This window comes from Gavialis gangeticus, unplaced genomic scaffold (genome assembly GCF_001723915.1).
Source record: "Gavialis gangeticus isolate Ggan-Ray unplaced genomic scaffold, GavGan_comp1, whole genome shotgun sequence".
NCBI classification, from domain to species: Eukaryota; Metazoa; Chordata; order Crocodylia; family Gavialidae; genus Gavialis; species Gavialis gangeticus.
The window spans coordinates 16,582,303-16,609,587 of record NW_017729032.1 but is presented as its reverse complement, the minus strand read 5'-3'; the positions used below and the strand labels follow the sequence as shown (position 1 = coordinate 16,609,587).

At 42.2% G+C, this 27,285-nt stretch overlaps 1 protein-coding gene across 1 annotated transcript in view; it reads right to left on the bottom strand.

The window, feature by feature from the left end:
* Positions 1 to 5,912: 5,912 nt before the first annotated feature.
* The window catches only part of LOC109302206 (cyclic nucleotide-binding domain-containing protein 2-like), an 86,402-nt gene continuing 65,029 nt past the window's right edge, over positions 5,913 to 27,285 (bottom strand). Inside the window, exons 8-11 of the mRNA XM_019523771.1 lie at positions 20,825 to 20,987; positions 18,290 to 18,373; positions 10,207 to 10,352; positions 5,913 to 6,048 (exon numbers count right to left, since the gene is read on the bottom strand). Of these exons, the coding sequence (XP_019379316.1) occupies positions 5,913 to 6,048; positions 10,207 to 10,352; positions 18,290 to 18,373; positions 20,825 to 20,987 (529 nt within the window). The remainder of the gene's footprint in view (positions 6,049 to 10,206; positions 10,353 to 18,289; positions 18,374 to 20,824; positions 20,988 to 27,285) is intronic.

Here is a 27,285-nt window from a genome sequence, read left to right as displayed (position 1 = left end):
GAGCCTCCCCCGGGGCCCAAAGGGGGCCCAGCAGGGAGGTGGCAGTTCTGGTCCTTACTGAGGAAGACAGAGGCAAAGAAGTTATTAAATATGTTGGCTTTGTCGTCTGGCGTGACAACCAGATTCCCCGTCTTGTCCTGCAAGGGCCCCACATTTCCTGGGGCCTTCTTTCTTCTCCCTATGTACTTAAAAAAGGACTTCTTGTTGTCCTTAATCCGGGAAGCCAGCCCCTGTTCAATCTCTGCCTTGGTCTAAATTGTTCTAAATTGTTCTAAATTCTAAATTGTTAGTACATATCCTCTCTGCCATAGTTCTAAGCACAGCAGGGCATCCAAAGTTGCAAGTCTACTTGGCTTGTAATACATATTGTCAAAATCTAGAGACGCCCAGTGGATAACTGTGTTTCCAAAATTAAGGCCTTGATTCAGCAAATAATTTAAAACAGAGGTATAACTAGGGGTCTCAGCACCTGAGGCAGCAAAAATGCACATGGCAGCATACAGTGCTGGTGCCAGTGGTGCAGCCAATTGGTTGTGGTGGCAACTGGTATTTTTCTGCCCCGTTCCCCTAAGTCAGTACCTGAGGCTGCTGCCCAGGTCACCCCAACTTAGTTATGCTACCAGGTTAAGCATGTGCTTCAGTTCAGGCATTATATTCAAGTAAATAAGAGAAGTCATGTCATTCCAATTAGCCAGGTGCTAAAGGGTTTTGCTGACTTGGGGTCCCAATGCATGTGGATGGTATCCTGGTCAACAGACCTATCTTAGAGACGCTAAAAACCTGGATTCGTACCCATTTAGAAAATGGTATGAATCAGAAAAGGCAAAAAATATTACAGAGGGGGGAAAGAAAGAAATATAAATAAGAGGAAGGAGTTTGGTGCTGACTGATACAGAACTGATTTAAGCAGGATTACAGATAACAAGCCTTTGAAGTAGGATGTTCCGTTGTGCATTCATGCCTGAAATCCTCACTTTGTGTCATTTTCGATAATATATAGCCATGCCAGGAAGCATTATTGCTCTTTTGATTCTATTTTGTCCTCTCCGTGGCTACCAATATGACATGTAAATTGTGCTCAGAATGCTTTTAATTTTGCGTGAGACAAGATAGAAGGTTGAAAGTACCCAGGTCTTAGTAACTAACATTGTTATGAGCAATTTTTGAAGAGGCTTTTCGATAATTATTAAAAACAATAAATATATTTAATGCCCAGAACATTTCCTAGCTTTATGCTGGACTGAATTTTTTCTCTAAGTATTTATAATTATGTACTTGGTATGAGTTGTGGTTACTATTCCTGTATCACATAACAAAATGCTCACAATTAAACCAAAGAAAACTAGAGGGTGTTTTTAGACCTCGGGGTGTCCGGGTATTTTAAAACTTCCCTCAGAGGCATTGGGTGTTGGCTGCAGCCAAGGCTGGGGACTTTGACTGGGATATGCCAATGCTCCTGCTGGGAACAAAGCCAGAGTTTCCCAGCTAGAAGGTCTTGCATTTCTGCTCAGGTCAGACTGATCACCATATTTGGTGTCAGGAAGGAATTACTCTGGATTAGAGCAAAGGTCCCTTCCAGCCCTAGTGCTACCCCATAGTATGGCCTATGCCTTCCTCTGTAATAGGGGGCATGCCCCTCTACCTATGATCTCTTGAGCATGTACAGGCAGTCCTCGACTTAAGACATTTTGAGTTACAATGAATGGCACTTGCAATGTTTATAAATTGCCACCCTGTTTCAACTTTCCAATGTCAGTTTTGACTTTACAATGCTTGATCCGACACGACACCATGCCAGTGAGCAAGTTTGCTGTATCTTCCTGAAGAACGTCTCTCCAAACTTCCTTGGACACTTTCTTTAAGAAAGCAGACAAGACTCCAGAAAAACCTGCAGCCAGGACTCCTGAGAAAACTCCAGCCAAGAACTCTTCCAAAAGTCCAGTAAAGTCACCTCAAAGAAGTCCTTCCAAATCAATATGATTGTGTTTACAATATAAATACATTAATGTAGTTATGTTACTCATCTATAATTGACTGAGTACAAAACTCTGGGTTATATTTGGTGAAAATAGGGCATCGGGCCTTGGTTCAGAAACCAGTCCCCCATTGATAACATTGTTCCTATGGGAAAACTGGTTCCAAGTTACAACTTAAGACACGGTTTTCAGTATCCAATTGTGTCATAAGTCTGAGGACTGCCTGTATTGACAATATTTTATAGAAGCAGAACACTGGCACTGTAATTCCTCTGCTTTACCAGTGGCAGGTTATGGTGTTAGGACTGTGTTGTGTCAGGCTTGGTGGTAGTCTTATGCTGAGTTTCAATTATGGATTATATAGGATGGTTTGTATAGGGATGATCCTGCCTCAGGAAGGTGGTTGGATTAAATGACCTCTGGAGGTCCCTTCCAGCCCTAGTGATTCTATGATAGACAGCACAAAAGGGCAATCAATACACAACTTATCTGTGGCATGTTAAAAAAAAAACATTATCGTGCCATAATGGCAAAACATACCCCCATTCCATCTGTAGTTGACCAGAACATTATGCCTGATCGTGAGAGAGAGTTTTAGCCATGTTCATGACCTGCAGGACATATCATTGCAATTCACTATATCTAAGAAGAAAGCCACCCACTAGAAAAAGCCCCAACTGGTATGAAACACAGCAGTCCCTTAGCTTAATAGTACCAGCTCCCATGAATACATCACCTCAGTGGTCTACTTTCTGAAATAACTTCCTAGCTCAAGCTCTACCTAGATGAAGTTAGCAAATCATCACCTCTTCCTTTCACAGCCATATCTTCTCTGTTGCAACTATTATGTTGCAAAAGAACAGAAATATGATGACAAAAGACTAGAACTAGTCAAATTTTCTCCTGGAATTTCTTCCCATTGGACAATAGCATTCAATCAAAATCAGAACAGTAGGCATGAATGTGACAATTTCAACAATCTTGCTTTTAAAAAAATGACATAAAGCATTCCAATAATGTCGAAATATTTTGTTCTGACAGTTCCAGAAAGCAACATTTTTCTTCTGAGTTTTATAATTTCCCTTACATTTTTTAAAAAGAACATCTTTCAAAATAAAAATCAAAACCAAGATTTAATTTCCATAGAAATAGGGTATTTCAATTATCCCCCCAAAAATTATTTCAAAGCTTTGGTTTGAAGAATGTTTAAGTTTCATTTCTTTATCATTTAGAACAGATTATTATTCTGCAATGAGGCAATTTCCAAGCAAATAAAACTCCCAGCTCTCAGCCAGCTTTACTCATGAGTACAGTGTTAGACTTTCACAGGACCTGTAACTAGATTATGAAATTCATTACTAGAAGATTGTCTCCTGGACCCTTCCCCCGGGAGCTGCCTGCTGCCAGGGTGGGCTCTGCCACCAGAGCCCGGGTGGAGACAATGTCTCCCCCGCCCCAGCAGCAGGGAGCTCCCAGCCCCCACTCTGTGATCATGGAGCCGGGACTGGAAGATAAGAACCTCCCAGTGCCCACTCCCCGATCACAGAGCCAGGGCTGGGAAGTAAGAGTCTCTCAGTCCCTACTCTGTGATCATAACCACGGAGTAGAGGCTGGGAGCTCCCTGCTGCTGGGGCAGGGGGCATTGTCCCTACCCAGGTGCTGGTGGTGGAGCCCATCCTAGCAGCAGGCTGCTCCAGGGGAAAGGGAGCAATCTCCTGCCCCCTGCTGCCCAGCTGATCAGGAGCACATTTGCTCCCAGTTAGCCATCTACACATGCTGCACTGTGCAGTAATTACTCCTAAGTAAATTTTCTACTTGTCTTTACAGGTAGCAAATTTACTCTGGATTAGATCAAATTACTGTGCAGTAAGCATCAGCACATGTAGAGGGTGACACTTACTGCACAGTAATTTACTCTAATCTCAATTAAAGCATCTTGTGTAGACGAGCTGTGCAATTGCAAAACTACTCTGACATTAATTTTTCCCCAGGCTAGATAGTGATGAATGCTTAATGTTAGCACAACACTTTGGAAATGCAAGTATATTCAATTATTAATATTGTGGTGGGTATCACCACATGACACTATTAAACACAGGCTTCAAAGATTTTTCTGAGTGTAGAAGAATGTGTTCACTGTTGGAATGTTTATAATTGTGGTGGATTTTTGTTCTGTAAAAAGAAAGTCCCTTTTGGAGAGAGAGCTGGATAAGCAATAGGAGAGTTTCTCTGCTGTGGGATCTGAGAAGAGTTAATTCTTGAGAATGATTTGATCCTTAGGTTGCAGGTGCTGCTACTTCATTTGTTTACTTTAAGTTCCGCCTTAAAATTTGCTTTTCCCATGATTCCTGTAAGAACGCAATAACGATTAGCATCCTGATGTGCTATGAATCCTGCATACTCTGCTGACCAATATTGCTTCATTGTTTCTTTGTTATCTACTGTCTCTCCAGAGGGCTGGTCCAATACAGACCAAAAATCCAACTTTTTAAGATCTTCAGAAAAACCATGAGAGGGGCAGATAAGCAGAGCAGACATTAACCCCAAGGTAGGGCTTTTCCCAGGGATTTGAAAAAAAACATCCATTCATACAATGCCCAAACAACAAACAGGAATAGACTCCTTCTTTCCACTGATGACCAACAGGATTGACTTGTGTGGGGACAGTTTTTTTGCAGAATCATATCTCTTTAGGCCCTAGCATGTGTTGAGGGAGGAATGTCTCATTATCTCTGGAAGATATTACCATAAATCCACCCTGGAACCTGGCAATCTTCATGATGGAAGTTCATCAAAACTGATACTGTGAAAAGTCTACGTTTCTGCGAATCATCATCCAATAAAAAAGAAATGCCAGAAAATTCTGACCTATTCTACAGAGAAGCAACACCGGTGTCAAAATGGGACATTGGTGTTGGAAGAAGAAACATCATCATCATCATTGCCTGCAACACACTTACATGACATGGTCAAGTATCTGCCAGAATTTTTCAGTATCATTTGGAGGTACTGAAACTTGTAACTTCTTTTGTGAGAATTATCAAAAAGATATCGGCATAGTTTGTTAAAAAAATCCTACCAAAATAGAAACTACAAAGACAGAATCTAGGAAGCTTCTTCTCACATGTAAGTTTAAAGAGCTGGTTACAAAGACTATGCCATGCCATGATTTCCAGACTCTGTTTGAGCCTTCTGAACATACCCAGGCTTTCAGTTTAACAGCTTGGGTATATTGGACCCTGGATATTATTTGGCAAGTTTCTCAGTTTGTGTCTATCAGCCTAAATTCACTGCCTTTAGTGGAAATACTCCAATTTGCACCAGCTGAGGCTCTGGCAATTTGTTTTCAGTACTGGGATGAAAAGCTTCCCAGGCTAGCAAGGAAGAAACATGGATACATCATCTCAAGATTTTGTTTTTAACTTTCTGTGGTTGATTCTTTCCTGTTACCAACTTTATTTAAAACCCTTTTTCCTATTTCTTAGTAGCTGTTGGATTAATGTTGGTTTCATTCCTCACTGTCACTGCTAGTCTTGTGCAGACAGACAGATAGGCATAAATATATGCATACATGTTTCACTATGTTGTGGTTTATTACTTCCAGATGTCTCCAACTTTCAAGGAATCCTTTGTTGCCTAGTCCATCAAATTCTGCAAACTTGCTGCTAAGTATTGCAATTCCCAGGTGAGTTGGCAATTCTTGGCACTGAATAATAACAACCCACAAGTATACTAGGATTTTAAATTTAGAACACAGGTTCTAAACAACTTTTTCTGGCTGACTGCCACCAAGGATAAAGTTGATTAAGGATGGTACTCTAAAAAGTAATATAATATATAACTTATTTCAGCAGCCTCAGCATTTTCCACATAGCTATCTGACCTTTCCCACTTTCAGCAGAAGTGGGTACTAATAACTATATACTAAGCAGTAAATCAGTCACAAGTTCTGATGACCAACAGTAGAAGAGAAGATGTATCCCTAGTGGTAAATACTATGGATTTACTTACAGTTTTGATCACATAAATTTTGGATGATGACTTTGAATCCTTTGTAATGACTGTGCCTGGCCTAAAAAGTAAGAGAACACAAAATTAACTTTATAACTCCAGTGATTAATTTCTCTTCCTGGAAATAAAAGCCAGTACAATAAAATGCAGAGGTTAAGAAAAATCAGATCAGATTGTCATTTTAACAGCTCCAAATAAATAGTATCATTATCTTCTATTGCCCCTCTTTGGAATTTAGACAAACAAAACAATCACTTAAATGGCAGTAAGCCATGATACATTGTATTCAAGGACAGTAAAGAAAAACATATCCCTATCCATTCTAGTTTTTTCTTCTAGGAAAGATGGGAAAATGAATGACTTGTAAAAGAGTTCCCTGCAGAATCTTTAGCAATCTCAGTGATTTGGTTCATTTCAAACTTAGGCCAAAACTTTCAAATGAATATATGAGACTGTTGACTTCAAGGGGAGCAGGAGCAGGAAGACAAGACCTCTAATTAAGTCTGCATTTTCAGACTTCCGCGTCTTCAGGTAAGCATGCAAACCAATGCTCAGTGGTGTTAGCAGAATAAGACCTGAATTCCACATGCCCTGAGCACCCACAATACTTACGAAAATTGAACAGAAGGTTTTGTGTTGTTAGCCCATCCAAAATCATGTTTGAATATGGCTTAAGTCTAACTTTTAACCGCCCCTCTCCAATATTTCAGAAACTACTTAAAATTATGGAGACCCATTTAAACTGTTTAAAATTATGGATACAATTGCTGTTCCCACTGTAATCAATGGCAACACTCCCATTAATAATTAAAGCAAGTGTAATTTGTCTGTCTGCTGTCGGTGGGAAAAATCATCATTAAGGGCAGGTTACATGTTAGTTTCTGAATGTCTGAACTGCGACAGTAGTCTCAATGGATAATTAGGATTTCCAGGAATGTATTCTGAAGGAAGACTTATTTTAGGAGCACAGGAAAGTAGGGCCAGAAGGGACCTCATGAGGTCATTTTGTCCAGCCTCCTGCTTTCAGAAATTCCTTAGCTGGAAACTCGATGGCTAAGACGACAGTAAATAATACCCTGAAATTCTATAGAAAATTCCTACACATTAAGGAATCTTCACACACACTCTTGGTAGATAAAAGCTATTCCAGTTTTGACTTTATAGTGAGATGACCTTCATCACACAAGTCAGGAGCAGAACAAATGAGCCCACGAATCTGACTCCCAGCTGTGCAGCATAATCTCTAGATATGGATGAGATGCTGATGGACAAAATGAGAACTCTGTCAATCTTCGTGACTTTATATTCCTTGTTGTTATTTGGGCACCTTTTAAACAGGGCAGAAATTGGGATAATCAATACCTGATTAAGAAAGATCAGATCAACCATCAGCTCTTCTGCTGTCTGTGGCTCAGCGAGAAATCCAAGATTTAATTGGTAGGAAAAAGAGATATGTCTTTAGCTCCTTCTAAAAGTAGAAGAAAACCAAGCAGGGGAGAAGGGGACCAAACAGAATATTCAGGGAGAAAGATACAAATATTGAAATTGACAGAAAAGGAAAAATATCACTAGAGCTCGGTATTCAAACTTTTTTCAGTAACTTCTTTTCAAAGTCGAGAAATAAACAGGCCTGACATTTATTCATTAAACTTCCTGCAAATACTAATAAAAAAAAGCTGCCTGTTAGTTATCCCTTTGATGGCAATAGCAAGATCAGTTAGAGTTGGTTTTATAAAGCTGAAATAAGTATGAAAGGAAAGAAAAAGACCAAAAGATTCAAACAAAGTAAATCTTCAAAAGACAAACACGATTCCACTACTGTGTCTACTGATCTTTTTCTCAACATGTTATCTTTTTATTCTTGGTATTTAACTGAAAGCAGAGAAGAGAAAGCACGATGTGAGGGTTTTTTTTTCCTTTGCTCTCAGGAATCTTCTCCTAAGAGCCTAGAAATTATTGCAGAGGATCAGACCTTTGAATGGAAGCAGCCAATAGTGACTGCCTGAGAGGAAGTGAGAATATTGCAGTAGCTGTACAAGGAATAATCTGTCCCTTATTTAAGGTTTTATTCAATGCTTATAATAAGAGATTGGCTTTAGCCCTGAAGAATGAGGTTTAATTTTCTTCCCAAAATGTTTGTAAGAATTAATTACAATAACTCAGGATATTCTTATTATCAATGTAAATGTTGAATCCCTTTTCAATTCTTGGAAAATTCTTGACCCCAATTACTTTCTGTGGCAATATAATTTCTGCAATCTAATTTTACAGGGTGTGAAAAAAAATTCTTCCTATCAGTTTTGAGTTCACTTTTTTTTTTTTAAATTACACTGAATGTCACCTTGTTCTGATGTTTGGGACAGAAAGAACAGAAGTTTTTAAATTTCTTTTTCACATATCAAACTTTATTTTCTATACATGTGTTACATCTGCTCTTACTATTGATTGTATATGTGTGTCCAATATAAAACAAGATAAAACATTAGAAGCAATGAAACAAAATTAGACAGAGTCCTGCAGGGAAGTGTAAAACTGGATCTTTATCTTGTGGTTTCAGTTGTGTGACATTAAAACATTTCTCTCACCTGATTAATCATTAATATTATGTCTTTTAGGGAAAACTCACATCTGTTTGAAATTTCTCATGTCTCAAAAGTATGGCTGGTTCTGAAATTTTCCCCTGAGACTTTTTTTGACAGAAAACTGGATTTTTAACTAAACATTTTTTTTGAGCTGGCTTCCCTGAAAAATTGTGATTTTGAATACCTCTCAGCCCCAAATATCTGAAAACTTGAATTTGAAAATCTTCATTGCCTCAGAGGAGTTTTTAGGGTGAATCTTGCCTTCTTTTTATGTAAGAAGCAAGAGTTGTTTGGTAATGTCTTTTATTCAATTAACTGCGTAGTTGGAAGAGATGTTAGATAAGCTTTCCGGCACAAAAACGCTATTCCTGGGTCTTTCTAGGGTTCACGAATGGCATTTTGTGCCTAAAATCTTGTCTAACACCTCCCCCTGCTCTACAATAAATACAATAAAGGACTTTACCAAATACATCTTGCTCTTCTGCACTGTCCCTAGACCATCACAGTTACATAATACTAAACGACTCTTTCTTATGGACTAAGTTCCCCTGCTATATTACACCTCCTGTGGCTGCATCTGCATGAGGCGTTGACTGAGCAGTAGCTCGTTACTACTGCGCAGTAACACCGCGTGGCAGAAAGCTTTATGTGACGCTACTACACAGTATTAAGGAGCTACTGCACAGTCAGTGTCACCTATAAAGCCATTCAGTGATGCTGCTGCACTGTAACTTGTTTTAGTACGCAGTCATTTAGTACTTGAAATGACTGCGCAGCAATGACTGTGCAGTAAGCAACTCATGTAGACATGGCCTGTGAGACATAATTAGGGTGACCATATGGGACAATGTGAAATCTGGGACATTGTCCTCTCCACACACACCCCTTCACTGCTGCAGGGAGAGGTGGAGGTGGGGCACCACTGATATTACTATTCAGGCAACTAAGGAGTCAATGGCCTGTTAATGACCCACTGTTTTCTTCACAGGTGTTAACAATCCCCTTTTTAATAGTCAGCCCACTAATCAAGCTAAACTATTAGGGCAATTTTGCTGTCTGCCAGGGCTTCTTATTTCATAGCTGCTGCTGCTCCTGCCATCCTGTGCCACACCCCAGGATGCTTGTTTTAATTTTCACTGGCAAGCTGGGATCAGACTCTGAAATACAGGACTGTCCCAGCCAATCCAGGATATATGGTTATCCAGGACATATAGACATAATAACTTTAATAGCTCAGCAAGATGGGAAACCAGGAAGCTTCATGGGAGATACAGTCCAGCCACAAAACCCACCACGCACAGAAATAAGGGAAATAAGGCACCTAAATGACAGCAATCAGGGAGGCACCAGGGTTACATTTCTTTATAACCAATTTTCTTTCAAAATCTATTCATTGGCACCAATTTGGATAATTTTATCTATTACATTAGTCAACAGTAATAAAATGTATTGAGAATAACATAAATGTGAGTCATTCCAGTGACTTCAACTGACTTCAGATTCAACCCCTCCGCCCCTTCCCCTCCCCCAGGGCTTGCAAGACCTGAAAAACAATAGGCACAGCATCAAATCCCAGTTTGGTACCTGTGCCCTGGGATAAGGACACCACTGGAACAATATCAATTGAAATAATTTACCTGAAGAAGGTCTGAGCACAAATTCTGGGGTTGCTGTAAGGCAACTTTTCAATTGGCCATCCTGAAAGAAGTTCAGTCTTGTGCAGGAAATCTATAAAATCTGACCCCTCAGTAGATTCCCGGCTCAGAAATACATTTAAGAAGTCCTAGGAAAATAAAGGAGTCTTCATTAAATGCTGAAAACAATGATCACATAAGAAATCAGTGGGGCTAACTGTTCTGTTTCTCAATGGACGTGGGTACATTCAGCACAACCCCTGGGGCAGGAGGTTACTATTGGCAATTTTATACGTGCTCCAATACGTTCTGGTTAGAACGTGTCAGAGTTAATTGAATCTGATGGCGTGCCCTCATCAAAACACTCCAGTGTGCCACAGCATCTCATGTATCCAGTGTCCCCGTGTTTCAAAATGGCAGCAGGGACACTTTTACTAACGCTCACCAGACGAGCTTTACTTAAAGCAACCCCTCTACCATTTTGAAATGCGGGAGGCTGAATACACAAGGCACTGCAATCATTTTAATCAAAGTGGCTCCTGAGTGCTGCTCTAATTAAAATGCCTTAACTCCGCCCCAGAGCACATGTATAGGTGCCCTATACGTCTCTGATACACCCAATCCAAATACAATGGTGTTTGCTCCTGGAGGGCAGGAATACACTTACTAGTGGCCAATACCAGGAATAAATCACTATGTTCTGCACTAGCTGAGCTCCTCTAGCCAGCAAATAGGGGTTGGTGGGGCTGAGGAATCTCATCTCCTAATCCCTTGGAGAATGGGTAAGGACACTAGTGGACCAGTTTATTCTTATGGAATTCAACCAAAGATCCAAGTCCTTCACATAATGCACAAGGAGGTGCACTACTTCTTATTCCTTGTATAGGTGGGTAACCCATGTCACACTACAGTCCACAGGTAAAAATGCTGCAAGGAAAAGATTTGGTGTTGGTATAACTCTTATTTTTCAGCATTTTCTTATGCATTTAAGATGAATGATAAAATATCACAGGGAGAGATAAGAAAATATAAGTCTCTTGAAAGGGGATGGTTTTAAGAATTAAGCAACACTAATTATTTAGCTTAGAAAGACTCGAGACAGAGAGTAGTCAAGGGCAAGATGGGGTGTTGATAAGAATGGTGCACATGTCCGTGTGTGTACATTGATAGGCTTGGCTCATTCCAGTCCCCACGAGTAGCAAGATACCAATCACACTTAGCTATTAGGTGTTTTGTCTATGTGGAATATGTTCACTTCCCATCTCCCTCTGCTTCCATGCCCAGCCGTCTGTGGGACATAGGAAATGGCAAGAGATAACAAACATCTCACTAGAAGACAGGAAGAGAATCTCTGTCCCCCAGGGAAAAAAGATATCATGCCCAGCCTGCTACTCATGGAAGGAAGATTTTTAAGATGCAAAATAAATGAACAGGTGAGGATGGGAACCAGGTTGCTTCTGGTGGGGAGGTGAGCCTAGCCTCATATTGCCAGCACAAGACTAATATGCAAAATTAATTCATCTTTCCTTTCTTCCATTAAATGAAGACAAAGTGTCAAACCACAAAATCAATATCTAGTAACATTCAAGCAAAAGGTATGGAAGGTAAAAAATCCATTGTTTCAGGAGATCAGAGTCTAATAGTGTAGCTGAGGTTTTAAGTATATAATTTTTATGACTGATCATATCAGTCACAGTTACATGTGCTAAGGGAAGTGTAATGAAATCTCAGAAAGGAATTGCTCCCTCCAATCTATAGCACTAGTCTCATGATTTATTGGGCAGGTGTTCTTGACCTGACTGCTGTGTGGGGGGAGGCAGGACAATGGATTTCATGAATCCGTAGTTTAATCTATTGTGTGACACTAAAGAGGAAGACTTCACTTTTCTGGTGTGTTCAAGTCACAAGCAACATATGCATAACAGATCAGATGGAGCAGAAGGCAACTCTTGCTGAGGGAATAGAAGGCCAGGACCATATCCAAACTACAAGGCTTATTAGTGGAACAAGCATACATCAAATCAGCATCTCCTGGACCTGATGGGATTCATGATGGGATGCTAAGCTAAGAGTCAGCATATTCTTTGGCATAGATCATAAAGTCATTAAAATCAGAGCTGCTACCAGAAGACTGGAGGAAATCTGGATATAGTACCAATATTAAAGAATGGAGAGATAAGGCTAATAGACCAGAACATTTGTAGCTATAAACATAGTGGAATGGCTCTTTTATTAGAAATAAGGTGGTTATTAAAATAAATTTAAAAGAGAAAAATGGCCACCACAAGGGAAAAAATGCTGATCACTAAGCAACCTGGTTTTCTCTCTGTTTAAAAATAGCAAATTCTCTGATAAATATTGCAAGTTCTCTGATTCAAAAACCCAAAATCCACATTATTCCACAATTAAAATGAAACACCAATATATATGTTTAGGTGTCAGTTGAACACAATGTTTTATTGATATATTTACAATTTTAAAGCACTTTAGAAGCCTACCAGTGCCTCAATCACCATAATAAAACAAATTCTAAATACCTATACATTTTGCTGTTTGATATTGGGTTTTCTATCATGGAAAATCAGACCTCCCCATGTCCCTTTCACTCACCAGGATGTGGGTTCAACTGCGGCATCCCCCCAGTTGCTTTGTGGTGCTGAGCAGCTCTGATATGCTGGTGCCTGGAGCTGGTCCGGCCCGGCTACAGCCCCACACCCCACTGTGCATGCAGAAATCTTGGAGAGCATGTGCTCCCCCACCTGTGCCCCCCACCAGCCTCCCAATCCATGGCCTGTGCCCCTTTGTTCCTCCCACATAGACTTACCTGGAGAAAGTTGAAGGAGCTGCTCTCCACCACTGCCTGGCTGCCACATACATGTGCATGCGCACATGCACATAGTGCACCTTGCCTCCAATCGCCCTCCTCCCACTCCCCGCAGGCCCAAGCAGCCCCTTGCAGGCTGGAACTCAGCCAGCTTGCAATAGAAAACCTGTGGTTTCCCATGTTTTTTCTCCTTTAAAAGAAAAAATCCACATTTTTCTCTGCTAAAGGAGTAAATCCACGTTTTCCCCTTTTTCCTCAACAAGCTGAAAACCTGGATCCCTGCTGATCACATGGCAGTTCTCAAGTCCTTTATTTTTTAAGTAGGCTGTCACCTATGAAAGCTTATGAAAACTTACGCATTTTTCAATGAGTTAGATTCTAAAATGCTACCCCATTCTGCCTCCTGTGACTCTGGTGATGGCTGGTAAATACTAACTTTGTAATTAATATCCTCCTACAAAAAAGTGGCAAACACAAGAAAAATATGTTCAAAAGGTGAGGAAAAAATAGGTGGGATGTAATACATCTGCATCTTAGTGAGGCTAAACATTGTATAAGGGTTTAACAGAAAAAGTCAAATTAAGGACTCTATCACTGAGGTCACCATCCAATGAGTAAAAGACTTCTATAGTTAAGAATAGTAGAACCACACTAAGTGAGAGGTAAAAGAAGTCTCCTTTACCTTCCTTCTAGTAAGTCTCCTATTTCAGCTCTTAAGAGGGAACCTTGCAGAAAGAAAACCAAAAGGTTTGGTACTGCATCCTAAGCCACGCCAGCTCTCACTGAGTAAAATGTGAAGCTGAAGAGTTAAGGGAAAACTTCTGTATTATGGTGCACAGCACTGTCATGAAGACAAGAAGTTGATCTGTGTTAATATATGCCTTTCATACCTTTTGACAGCTACTAGAATGGGGCAGATGTTGAGGGAAAATATATGCACAAAAGTGTGAGCAGGTTTATTACATTATTCAGGCCTATTGCTAACAGGAACCCTTATTAGAAGAAAAATGAATGAGCTAGTGACTGAATCAGCATCAATCATCCCCATTCCTATGGCATTCATAGAAATTATAAGGAATTTGGACTAGAAATAACTCCCAGAGCCAGAAATGGATACTGTACTGTTTAAAGGGAGGTTTCATCCAAACAAACTTGTTCTAATCAAGGTGTGAGCTGCTGCCTTTGTGAAATGTCCAGTGTAAACCTTAGGGCATCTTTCCCACTGGTTAATATGAATTATAGCTCTGCATGGCCACCTTCTGAGAACAGCAAATAGGGAAATATACAACCAGAGTCCCTTTGATTTTAAGGGCTTCAATACTGAAGGGGAATAATGAGATGCTATTTTCTATACATGGTTGTCTCCTTACATGCAGTTAGTTGCCCGTTATTCTGCTTATCAAATAACTATCACAGTCAGTGTCATGGCATGCTAATCTATCAGTAACTTAGAGTGTCACATAGTCCATTGATTAATGTAGACTGAGAACTACATCCAATGAAAGAGCAGATTATTTAGTAGCTGTCTATATATGGAGAGCACAGGAAGAGACATCAGACATTTCCCCGCTTGCAGCAATTAGGGTGGGAGGTAGTGGAGGGTAAAAGGTAAAGATAGGTAGAAAATGGGCTTCCCATGAAGAATTTCCAGATGGGTCTTGGGGATAGAGACACTCACACTCCCAGAATATCCAGCAGTCTCAAGGCTATCTATAATATGGAAGAGGAGGCAACGGAAACAGAGAGTTTGTACATGCTGCAGCGGTGGTGTATCCTGTCACAAAGGCAAAGAGTACCCCACTTCTGCTGGTCCACAGGCAAGATCCAGATGTGGAAGTTTTTCAGTAAGTCTTCTCTGGCCTTGTCCCCAGCACTTGCTGTCAGGCTTCAGTGCCTGACACTTGAACGCAGGTGCTGGGGATGAGTCCAGAGCAGCCTCATGGCCCAGAACAGCCGAACGTCTAGGTCAGGAGCATGGCCACTGGCTTAGGATGTGCTCAGGCCTTCCAGTACTGAGCCATACTACTGTTGTAGCCCTGAGTTTCTTGTAGCAAAAGTAAAGACCCCAGCCAATTAGTTATCCTGGAGCAGGTCTCTGTCGGTGATCAGAAATTCCACTGTAGATTAAACTTCTTTTCAGGTCCAAACTGGTGCTTTCCTTGGAAAGGTTTCAGCAGGGTTGACAGCACTGAAACTCATGTGAATCACGGTATTTCTGACTGGCATCTGTGGAGATCCCAGTGAATGCAGTAGCTTCCTAAATGCCATATTGTAGTATTCCAAGAGAAGCAAGGGCAAGATTTCAGTGCAATCAATGATGTCCAAGGGTTTGGCTTTTAGCGCTGATATTGAATGAAAAAAAAAATGTAGACACTCACAAATGATCACAAAACACAAATGCATTTTCCCAGTCGGCTCTAGGTATGTCCAGACAAAGAGGGAAATGTCATGGAGCTGAGTGTCAGACCTTGTTTTACTCAGGCAACTGAATCATGTCTTGGTCAGTCATGTCTGGGTTTCTATGCTTGTACAAGATCATACATGGTAGTAAGCATCCTCTGCTTGCCTCCCTGCATTGGTTTTATCAGCCCTGAGTCCACACAAATAGGAGTCACCTGCTTCTGAGTCTGCACCATGCACTGGTGGATGTGAAGGGAGTAGAAGATGGTGGGCCCTTTATACTAGGTCTGTAGCCTAAATGCAGTCCCATGGCAGAAAGAGAAAAGTGTCATATTAGTTTCTAGTAGCAGTCAGTAGTACATCATGGTCCTCTTGGGTCAAGTGCAGAACATGGAGGAAAGCAGAGCATCCAAACTACAGTGGTTTCCCTGGGATGCTCTAACGTGGCACCATAATGTCCATCCCCCTTCCTAACCATCACCAGTGGTCTTGCTGAAGTGTTCAGAAGCATATTTAGCACTGAGAGTAATTAGGAAATAGTGAGTTTTGTCAGGACAAAAGGCTGAACTCTGCTTAATTCAGAGGCTTACATCCAAAAATGGATTGTTCTGAACCAAGCACATGGAAGATATCAAATCCAAACAGAAGAAGCCAAATTCACCAATGGTTTAAGTTGGCACAGCTGCCAGGGAAGCCGAGTTTACAGTGCATTTAAGTAATAAACTATGCCCAATATATGTTGTGAAAGGAAAGTGCTACCCAGATGTTTGTCCTCCTAAAGATAACACAGCGGGGATAAGGATGCTATTTTCTGTCCTCCAAAATCAATTGGGAAGAGGAGCCAGAGTCAGTTGTAAAAGGAGGTTCTGAGTTACATCAGCATGCTGCTACAGAGACAAGGAGAACAGCAAGACAGCTTAGAGAACTATCAGCCTCAGTCCTGAAATTGTATATTAAAACATATTAAATGCCTAAAAACTAACATTCCCCAGAAGTCACAGCATCCCTTGGCAGCTCTCTGGATCAAAAACCTCCATCATATGGAGAAACTGGCCCGCAGAACTATCTCAGTACAATAATATCACTAGAGTCAATCCCCATGTAGACTCTTATTCTGAAATAAGTGCCTTTCCAGATCATTTTGTGTTTCTTTCTACATTTCCTTGTGCAGGCAAGCTTTTAGTAGAGATTTGCCCCTGGATATTTTTTCAAACTTGACAAGGATCACAGAAGGACTGTACTCTGGAACTCCACCGGCATTGAGATTGGCAGGCCTTCACCTCTGTAAACCCAAAGGGAATTCAGCTGCTGTGAGTGTGACTTAGGAGACCCTTAGAATTTGCTTCTGTAAGTTGAAGTCAATGGGAAAATTTCTATTAATTTTACTGGAGGGGGTGAATTCTACAGCAGTGTGGTCTATTTAAACTTCCTTAAACCCCCCTGAGTTTAGGATGCTCTGATGAACACCTCTGTAGGACATGCTCCTGAAGCAGAAACTAATGCATTTACAATTAGAGTTTGTAGGAACAAAACAGTCAAAAAGGTAGAAACTTATATCCAGAAGCATGTGATTTAGTCATATAGGCTCAGCCATTCCTGCTGAGGTCTCTATTAGCAAGGCTCATTCACTCTCACCCCTGACATCCCTACCTCCCAACCTCTCTTTAGGTGTCAGCACCTGGGTACGTAACATAAATACAAATGTTATGATCACTCATAAATTTACCCAACTTCTCTTTATATCCAGCCACAGGCATTGACCTTCTGCCCTCCTGTGACAAGGAATTCCATGGGCTGACTTTATGCTTTTATTGCTCTAAATTCAACCTGCCATTAATTCCCCAGTGGCCTCTTGTTCATGCCTTTCAGGGCACTACAGAAATGAAGTGCTAATCAGTTTTCAGTCCTCCCTCATAATCCTCGATACCCAAGTAACTCCCCTCCTCTGCTTCTCGCCCCCTGCTCGTACCCAATCCCCTGCAGATCTTTTCTTTTCTAGGCTAAATTCTACTAAAGCTTAATATGCCTGCAACTCCCATTACTGCATTTGGAAGGGGAAATACACAGCACCTAAAAGGATGAAACCCTCATCCTTAGTGTCTCTTATTATTTGCCAGCCCTGACATGTTCCTCTCTAATTTACCATCCCCTGAAGAAAGTCTGCCATAACTGGGCTGTGGCCAATTCCCATTTAAGTCAACAGGAGCTGCACACAGGCAAAATCTGACAATAACATACTTCAAAATGTTTCCCTGCCTCCTGGAATTGAAGGTAACCATTACTCTGCTTGCACAGCTACTACCTGCTGTGGAGTGACAGCCTGACGCACTTCTTATTCACACTAGCTTACATGACGCCAGGATCGGCCCCTAATCCATTGATGTCGTGGCTCATTGGCTAATATCATTAAGAACTTGCCATCTTAGCCTACCCTATTGTGTTCACTGGGGCTACTCATGGAATAAGGGAAAACTCCACATAACTAAGAGTCTCAGGATCTGCGCCCACCTGCTATTTTACACTTTTACAGAGCATCTGCAGCAATTACGAGACCAGTCTTGCAAAGCTTGCTTATGAGACGCATGCTGCTGATACCAACAGGTCTATTCCAGGACTGTTCACATGGATTAATGGCAGACAACTACAGCTTCTAATTACAAATTGAATGAGAGTCATCTGCTCACTGAATATCACCGTGCAAGGTGTTGTGCATCTCCTACAAACCACTGATTACCTTCATCTCCAAATGAAGCCAGCAGCAGTCCCAGGAGCTCAGGGCCTTGCAGGATTGGGCTCCAGGCAAAATAAAATGAAAATAACACAATTACACAGGGTTTCTCAGCTCAGGGAAAAAAAACTCACCTGTCTAGAAAGAGCCAGCAGGGAAACAGTATCATGACAGACTACTGTGGCATTTCTCCTAGCACCAGTCAAGATGGCAACATCCTAGAAAGAAGTTAAGCAATAGATGTGAATTATTAAAGAGGTTGCCTATAAAAATGCCTTTGAAAAATATAAGCTAAAATAAAGGAATATTGCTATCTATATATTAATGGAATAAATCACAGCTAACAGCCAAGTCAGAGCTGCGGGGTGTCAGTAAGCGGGAATCTCTATAATATAAGAAACAAACAGCCTGGAACTGTATGAGAGAAATAATAATATAATACATGTGCTGAACCCAAAGGGGTTTCCTCTGAGAGTGAAGTTTACTCTTCCGAGGTGAGAGCACATTGTCTTCAGGTATCTGGTAAGAGTATTTTGGGTTAAATACTTGGTGAGGGTCCTGTTTGGCACACTTGGAGTCTTAGCAATATCAGGTTAAGGGCTGCATCACCGTCTCCATTTTAAGGGCTGTGTTTAATGAAAAGAGCTCCCACACTGGAGAATTCAGGCCCAAAACTCAGTTCCCAGATATCACCACCAATATTTGGGGGTTGAAACTCCCGTATTTTTGTGCATATAGCCTGCGGGCAATACACCTTTTTACAAACTTGATGGTACTTTCTACAGCCCTCACAGAGCAGAAAGCATCATAAAAAGCCTCCTGCCCCAGCAATGGTGCTATTTAAGCCAATAAGCAATGCTCTGCCTGGTTTTATGCTCAAATTTTGCTGGGCCACTAAGTAATGTTTACAGGACAAAGGTCCTGTAAATTCTCCACTACTTTAATGAAGATCGAATGGTTTGCTAAATGATATGCTTCAGTTCAACCACACGTTGTCAAGCTACATGTAGAAATCACTAGATGAAATTCTGCAGCTGGTGTTATGCAGGAGGTCAGACAAGATAATTATAATGGCCCCTTCTGGCATCAAAGTCTATGAATCTATAAAGCTTCCTAGCTTTAAGCCTCCAGGCTTTATCTTTCCTCGTGACCACAAGGGAAATGGGAGCGTTTTTTTCTTGTTTGTTATTTATATAGCACCAAAGAGAGGAGGACCACACTGTCACACATTATCCTAACCACTCCACAACACAGGCTGGAACAAGATAAGGAATAAGACTGACTGGGCTGCCCTAAACACTTGTGAAAAAGGATAGAGGTGTGAAAAGGCAATATGGGATAGAGAATAGAGTATGGGCCTGGGGCTCAGAAGACGTGGTTTCTATTCCCAGATCAGCTTCTGGCTGCCCCACACCAGTGGAAATTGGATTTGCTTGGTTTTACAGGAGAGTGAGCAAAATTATCAATAATCATTTGAAAAGACTATTCCATCAGAAAATGCCGACTCCATGAAATTGAAAAATGTTTCATGGGTGCATATAGGTTTAATCAATTTTTAGGAGGAACTAACTGAAATGCTTCAACAAGTTAAAAAAAGGTTTTTTTCCAAACATTATTTCCTCTATCATTTTGATTAAATTATTATATAAATAATAACATAATAGTTGAAATAATGGAACACGATAAACTTCACAATATGTTTTGTTAACATGTCTGGGTTTGTTTGAATTTTCAGTCTATTTGGGGATGAAATGATATATTCCGTTCCTAGAATTTCGTGTGCGATGGAAATTCTTATCATTAGCCATCTTGTATGGTATTTTATTATATATTGCCATGGACTGTGAATCCAGCAAACTACAACTGATGAAGGGGAATGAAAACTTCCTGATTTTAGTATTAAAGCTGCTCACGAAATAGATTCTTTCTCCTTCCCAGGGCAAATATTTACAAAAATAAAAAATGTCAACCCATTCCAAAAATAAAAACCAAAATTGTTCCAGCCATCTAATACTGAAACATTTGGTTAGGGAAAAAAAAAACCCCAAAAGCATTCATTGGTGCAGTTTCCTACAAACAATTTTAAAAAATCCAAGGAAGGTAAATATAAAAAACCATAATTTATGTTTAGTGGAAATTTTTCAGCCACCTCTATTCAGCACACTGAATGCATCTCTTTTTTCAATATACAGAGTATATCTAGGGTGGAAGGGTTTGGGGTGATTTCTGGAGGTTTTCTCCCTTGCTCTAGGATGGTGTTAACCTTAATGGGATTTGCAAAAGCATCTTAATGAAACATATAGATAGGTATTTTCACAGGGCAAATCTAGAGAGGCTTTTAGAAGTTGGTAATGCAAATATACATTTCATTTTTTTGTCTGATATGAAGCTATCTGCAGTCAGTCAGACTCTCCCTGAGTTTCTATCAGATTCTGTGGCAAGCAAGTTTCTTTGGGTAGATGTGATATCTTTTCTTAGATCAACTGAGTAGTTGGAAAAAAGCTCTTAGCAAGCTTTCGGGTGCAGTCACCCTTCTTCAGGCATAGGGAGTCTCTGCTGTTCTGAGCCTCCAAGGACTAAGAGAAGCTAAAAGTGTAACAGGATGTCAGTGAGATATGCGATCCTGTAACATTTGGTAAAAACAAACATGAAAGAGAGTATTGAGGTACCCCAAAGTATCTCCCTTTCTTCAGAAAAGCGACCGTTCTGGCATAAAGCTCTCCAGTCTGTTGGTTGAGAGCCACCTTAGTGACTACAGCAGTGCCTGAGAGAATCAAATAGAAATTCTGCGGGATGTGGCCTTGCCTGATGATCACTCTTCCTGGCCCAAAACTGAAGAAGAAAAAAGAAAAAAAAATAGAAAAGATTTTAAAATAAGGGGAAAATTCTTGAATTTTTTCCAAACAAAACTCTCTCATTTCTTAAAAAACGTGGGCTAAGAACAGTTAGATGAACACCTTGCTGGGGTCATTTGACCCCAGTACTCTTTCCTGCCATGGCAGGGGGTCGGACTAGATGATCTACTCAGGTCCCTTCCGACCCTAGAAACTATGACACTATGAAACTATGAAACAGCAGGATGACCGCAGTTGTATTGTTTTGATGGCATCTTGAGGTACTTTCAGATGTCTCCCATACCATTGCAATACAATAATGTATACTGTACTGAAATTAGTAATTATGTTGCTTCCCAATTAAGAATAGCATTGTTAAAGAAAGCAAAAGGAGATAAAATGCAGAAATTGAGTGGGAATTGAAGATCCTCATATTAAAAAAATCTCTTATATCTGATTTTTAAAAATTACATAAGGCAAGATTTGTGGAGGTATTTAAGCATCTCAATCCCACACATGTAGCAGCCCAGATACCTGACAACTTTAAAGAACGCCAGTTTGGAGCTGGTGGCCAGGAAGCCTGGCACGTGCCTGGGATGGAGGTAGGTGTTGCAGGGAATCCAGCTGGGAGCTGAGAGCAGATGCAGCCCCAACCCTGCCTGGGCTGAGTCAATCAGAGCAGCTCACTTCATGGGGCAGGGAAAGCAGTGCTGGGTGCTGCAGACAGCCGACACAGCCCCAGCCCTGCCCCGATGCACTGTCTCCTTCCCCTGCAGGGAGTCGCGGGGGGTCTTTCCCTGCTGGCAGAACCACAGCTCCAGAATCTGCAGCAGCACACACCGCGGCACCCAGCGACAGTGGGCCACCCTGCATGCTGCACTCTGGCCTGCTCAACCCACATAGTATTAAGGCAATTAATGCAACATTAGTCTTCTCACCCCTCTTATGTCACCTTGAGGATTCAGGTGTAGACACGACCAGTGTTACTGTGCAGTAAAGCATCTATACATGCCTTACTGTGCAGTAACTAATTGAGCGTAAATTTGATACCTGCACTATCAAATTTACCCCCAAGTCGGTGTACATCACCATAGTTGCTGTGGAGTATGGGCATGCATGTGCAGATGCTGCCCGTACTGCTCAGTAATTTTTAGGTTCCTGTGCAGTAACTTAGATTACTGTGCAGTAAATGTGCACGTGTAGATGTGCCTACTAAAAACAAATTATTCTAGACATTTTAAATCACATCTTCCTGTCCTGAGACATTATGATGGTTCACAAATAAACACTTTACATATAGCGCCATTAGTATTTCACATAGGCTTGTTTTTTCAAAAAAACATTGAAATAGGAGCTGGGCACCAAACTATTTCTAAAAATGTTGTCCCTTAGGCTAGGGACAGAAGTTACATATAATCCAGTATAAGTGATCAAAAACTGATTCAAATCTGTTGCACAACAAAGGTTAGTGCACATAAACTTCTTTCAAAATGGCCGAAACAAGTTTAAGATAAACCTGAATGGATGTAGTATCAGAATTAACTAATTTAGGTTAAATTGCTTTATTGAACTTCTGTCCCAGATCCCCTCCAGATTCAAGTTAACTCTTAGTCCCCAAGCATCCCAGGATGCTTTGCATCTACCCTGCAAGCCCCACCTCACGGGGTAGGCTAGCTAGCCTTGGCTCAAACTGTCTGCTCCAGCCAAGCAGGGAGGCATGCTTTAGTAACTCCCCACTTCTGCTTGTGGCCTGGACCACTGCAGGCATGTGGCTGCATTTCCAGAAGCAAATGTCTGTTCACTTGCTTATCTGTTCAATCTACACCAGAGGTCCTCACACTGTGGTCCACGAACCACCACTGGTCTGCGAGCTCCATTCAGGTAGTCCGCAGAAAGGCTGCAGAACAATCAAGAATATCTGTACTTGTAAGGTAAGACCAATGATATTCAGTATGAGATGTGCACTTTGATTTGTAGAAGGAAAAAAGTATAAGTGGTCCGACAAGACCCTCAGCAATTTTCAAGTTGCCTGCAAAAAAAAAGTATGAGAACCACTGATCTACACAGTTTCGACTAAACTGGGAAGATTGAATCAGTTCAGCTTTGGGCTTTTTGATTGTCTGTACTTAGCCTTAATTCCTACAATCTCAGTGAATTAGGGTCCTAATTCATCTGGATGCATCTGAAACTTTTTCCTTTGGACAAGTTTAAAAATTTTAGCCAAAATATATAATCATTTTGAAACACCAGAAGTTTGTTCTGAGAAAGAAATCTGGATCAAGATCACTGTTATCTTTTTAACAAATGTCCTTCAAATCTGTCTTTACTTCCATAATTCTTCTAAATTTGTTCTGTTATGTACTTCACAGTGTAAAATACAAATCCATCCCCTTACCAGATTCTAGATTCCATTTTGCTCTACATAAGGCAATTACAAAATAAATGTGGATTAAACAGCAATAAAACCTTTCTGCTTTTTTTATTAGACTCATTTGAAATATACAAATAAAGCTATTACACCATACATAAATATTGATCTACACTCAAAGCTCCAGAATGGCTCAGAAGAGTCTAAAATTTGTTTCAAAAACACCCAGAAGAATGTTTTCACGGAGGCAGAAAGGGATCTTGGAGTCATTATTGACTCCAAGATGAACATGGGCAGGCAATGCAAGGTCACAGTTGGCAGGGCTAACTGGACCTTGTCGTGAATCCACAGGTGCATCTCAAGTAGGGCCAAGGAGGCGATCCTCCACCTCTACGTGAGACTGGTCAGGCCACAGCTGGAGTACTGTGTCCAGTTCTGGGCGCCGCACTTCAGGAGGGTGTGGACAACATGAAGAGGGTCCAGAGGAGGGCCACCCACATGATCCAGGGACAACAGGGCAGACCCTACAATGCGACTGCGGGACCTGAACCTGTTCAGCCTTCACAAAAGAAGGCTGAGGGGGGACCTGGTGATAGTCTATCAACTCACTAGGGGGGACCAGAAGGGTCTGGGTGAGACCTTGTTTCCCCTAGCACCCCCTGGCATAACAAGGAATAACGGCCATAAGTTGTTGGAGAGTAGGTTTAGATTAGACATCCGTAAGGACTACTTTATTGTCAGGGCAGCTAGGATCTGGAACCAACTTCCAAGGGAAGTGGTGCTGGCTCCTACCCTGGGGGTCTTTAAGAAGAGGCTTGATGCCTAACTGGTTGGAGTCATCTGAGCCCAGTTTTTCTCCTGCTCAGGCAGGGGTCCCTTCCGACCCAACTTCGAGGATTCTATGAATGTATTTATTTGGTTAAAATATGATCTTGTTTATGAATTTTTCATTTAGAATATGTTCTGGTCTAAGCTGATTTCCCGTGAAGTTGCAAAATATGTGAGTTTCTATATCAAAGGCATCCTCTTCCCTGTGAAAGGAAATATTTACATTCCAGTTAAATGCACAATATGCTGCCAGGTGACATGCTTTTGTAAATACTTAATTCTAAATCCCAGATCCACGTGCCTGAAGCCTTACAGTTCTCACTAGAATTGTAATTTGGGTTATCTCCATCATACTAGTAAGACGGTCATTGCCTTTGATCATGAGGAAAAGATTAGAAGAATGATTGTCACAGTTTTATCACCCTGGCTAACCTTGCGGACTCTATAGCAAGCCTCTCCCCCCCCAGCATAAAGCAAAATATTAGTTGTGGCAGGGAATTAATACACGGATGTGTGCACATATGTAATGGATTAATATATGTAAGGATCCACATACAAAGGTAACCAAATTTCTTAGAGACATATCCCAAAAACAAATTAAACAACATAATGGTTGACGTTTCAACATCTACTTTTTAGAAGCATGATTCCTGGAATGAAATCTAGAGTGCTGTGGGAGAAACCCAGGCATCCAGTGCATGAGGAGAATTTGGCTCCTCAAAACCATTAGCATGATCTTCAGGAAGACACATTGAGCAAGCTAATAGGGAAATACTGCAGAAAAGGTCTGGATGACCAAATTCAATTCTCCCCTCTGCTAGAGCAGATTCCACCTACCATTCCACTAGGAAGTACCCTAACCAGCAGGCTAAGTTGACTCAGGGTAAAGACTGTCCTCAGCATCTCCTTCTGAAGCTGTTCACTTATACAGAAAAGAATTCAAAATTTAGTCAGCCACAGAGAGCAACTGTGAGCATGACTGTAGCTTAGGAGTTAGGCCATTCTCCAAGGATTCACATTAAACAGTTAGTGGGCAAAATACAGAAATAGTCCTTAGAACCCAGGTATCCTCCATGCCAGGTGAGTGCCCTAATCACTAAGCTCCAGAGACATCCTCCCTTTGGGCACGTCCAAGGAGTGTGCATGTGACTCTTGCAGCATCTCTACCCACTTTGAGATGCTGCAAGAGGCACATATGGGAATACAAAAACATTCCCCATGCTGCAAACCTGCAGCACAGGGGCGAAATTAGAACCCTGGATATCCAGGGGTCCACAAATACCCCGGAGGAGAAAAGCAGGGGAGGGCATGGTCCGTGACCATGCCTTGAGACAACTGGAGGCTTAAACCTCCACAGAGCATCTCTATGGCTGGCCCTCACCCCAGTGCTGAAGTACACTGCTTGCCCGTGACGGGCAGGCAGCAGTGCAAGCTGCAGGGACCTGGACTTGGTTTTATGCCGGGTAAGTAGGGGGTTGGGGGCCTGGAGGAGGGAGGAGGGGATCATGGGGGGGCCCAGACCCCATTTGTTCCCCCCCACCCGCGCTCATTCTCTCGCTGGGCCCCAGTCCCCCCAAACTCACCGGCAGTAGCAGCAGTGGTTAGGGTCACTTGGGGCTTCATGGCACAGCCCCCCTGCATGGGCAGCAGTGGGGCTTAGCCCCAGCTGCCTGGCACTCATGCTGCCACATCGCACAGGTATGGCGCAGCTCAGCAGGTCACCTCACACTGTCTCAGAGAATTGGGCCACATGGGCTGAATGGTGCTAAGCTCCAGGAAAAAGCCGCAGTACCCCTAAGCTCCCAGACAGCGTGCAGCACCATGCCAAGCTGGGTCACATCCACATGATGCAGCAGCTGCAGCACAGCTGCCAGGCAGCCAGGGCCAAGCCCCACTGCCTTGTGCCACATGGCAGGGGGTGGGGGAGGGCTGTGTCATGAGGTGCCATGTGCTGCTGGTAAGTTGTGGGCAGTGCAGGAGGCTGGAGCCAGGTAGGAGAGTGATGGCGGGGGAAGGAGCCAAGCAGGGAAATTATAAGGAGCCTGCAGCTGACCGAAGGAATCCCTGAATTGTTTCCAGCCTCCTGATTGCTACCCTGCTTATCTCCAGCCTCCTGCTCATTCTCCTACTCATCTCTAGCCTCTGGAGGACTGGAGAGAGATCAGGAGAATGAGCAGGGGGCTGGAGACAAGCAGGAGGCTGGAGACAAGCCCCTGGACATGAGCTGGAGATGTTCCCCTGCTGTCTCCAGCCTCCTGCTCATTCTCCTACTCGTCTCCAGCCACCCAAGGCTGAAGATGAGCAGGGGAATGAGCAGGGGGCTAGAGATGAGCAGGGGAACATCTCCAGCTCATCTCAGTGGCTTGTCTCCAGTCTCCTGCTCATTCTCCTGCTTGCCTCCAGAGGCTGGAGATAAGCAGGGGAATGAGCAGGGGGCTGAAGATGAGCAGGAGAACAAGGAGGGGGCTGGAGACTGGAGGTGCTTGGGGGGGCTGTAGCCCCTGGGGGCACTGGGACCCTGCAAGCAGAGCAGTCCATGTGCTGGGGGGGGCTCTGCCCTGTGGGGGGGGCAGGGGACCTACCCTCTCCTAAGCAGCCCCCCACACTGACTTGCATCCACCACATCCCTTCACACACACACGTACACCCACATCCCCTCACCCCCTTTCTGCAAACCCCACATCCTCCATCACACACTCACCATGTGATAAGGAAACCACAAGCAAATATTAAAACATATAGACATTTAGGATTTATTTTATTATGGTGTTAGCTACACTGGTAGGCTTCCAAATTGCTTTAACATTATAAATATAGCAATAAAACATTGTCCATCTGATCAGTCCTTCTCTCTCTCTCTCTTTTGTTCTAATTATGGAAGAACGTGGATTTGGGGGTATTTTAAAAAGTGAATTTGGGATGCTGCTTCAGCAGTCTAGCTGACACAAGGGGCTAGTGTCCCCAGATACCAACTGCCTGGGGCCCAGAAGCTCCTGAGCTGCTGGCCAGGGCAGGTTTTTGTACTGCTGGGACCAGGACAGGGCAGCTTTTTATACTGCTGGGGACAGCACAGGTGCTGGCCCTGGGCTCTAGCTCCCCC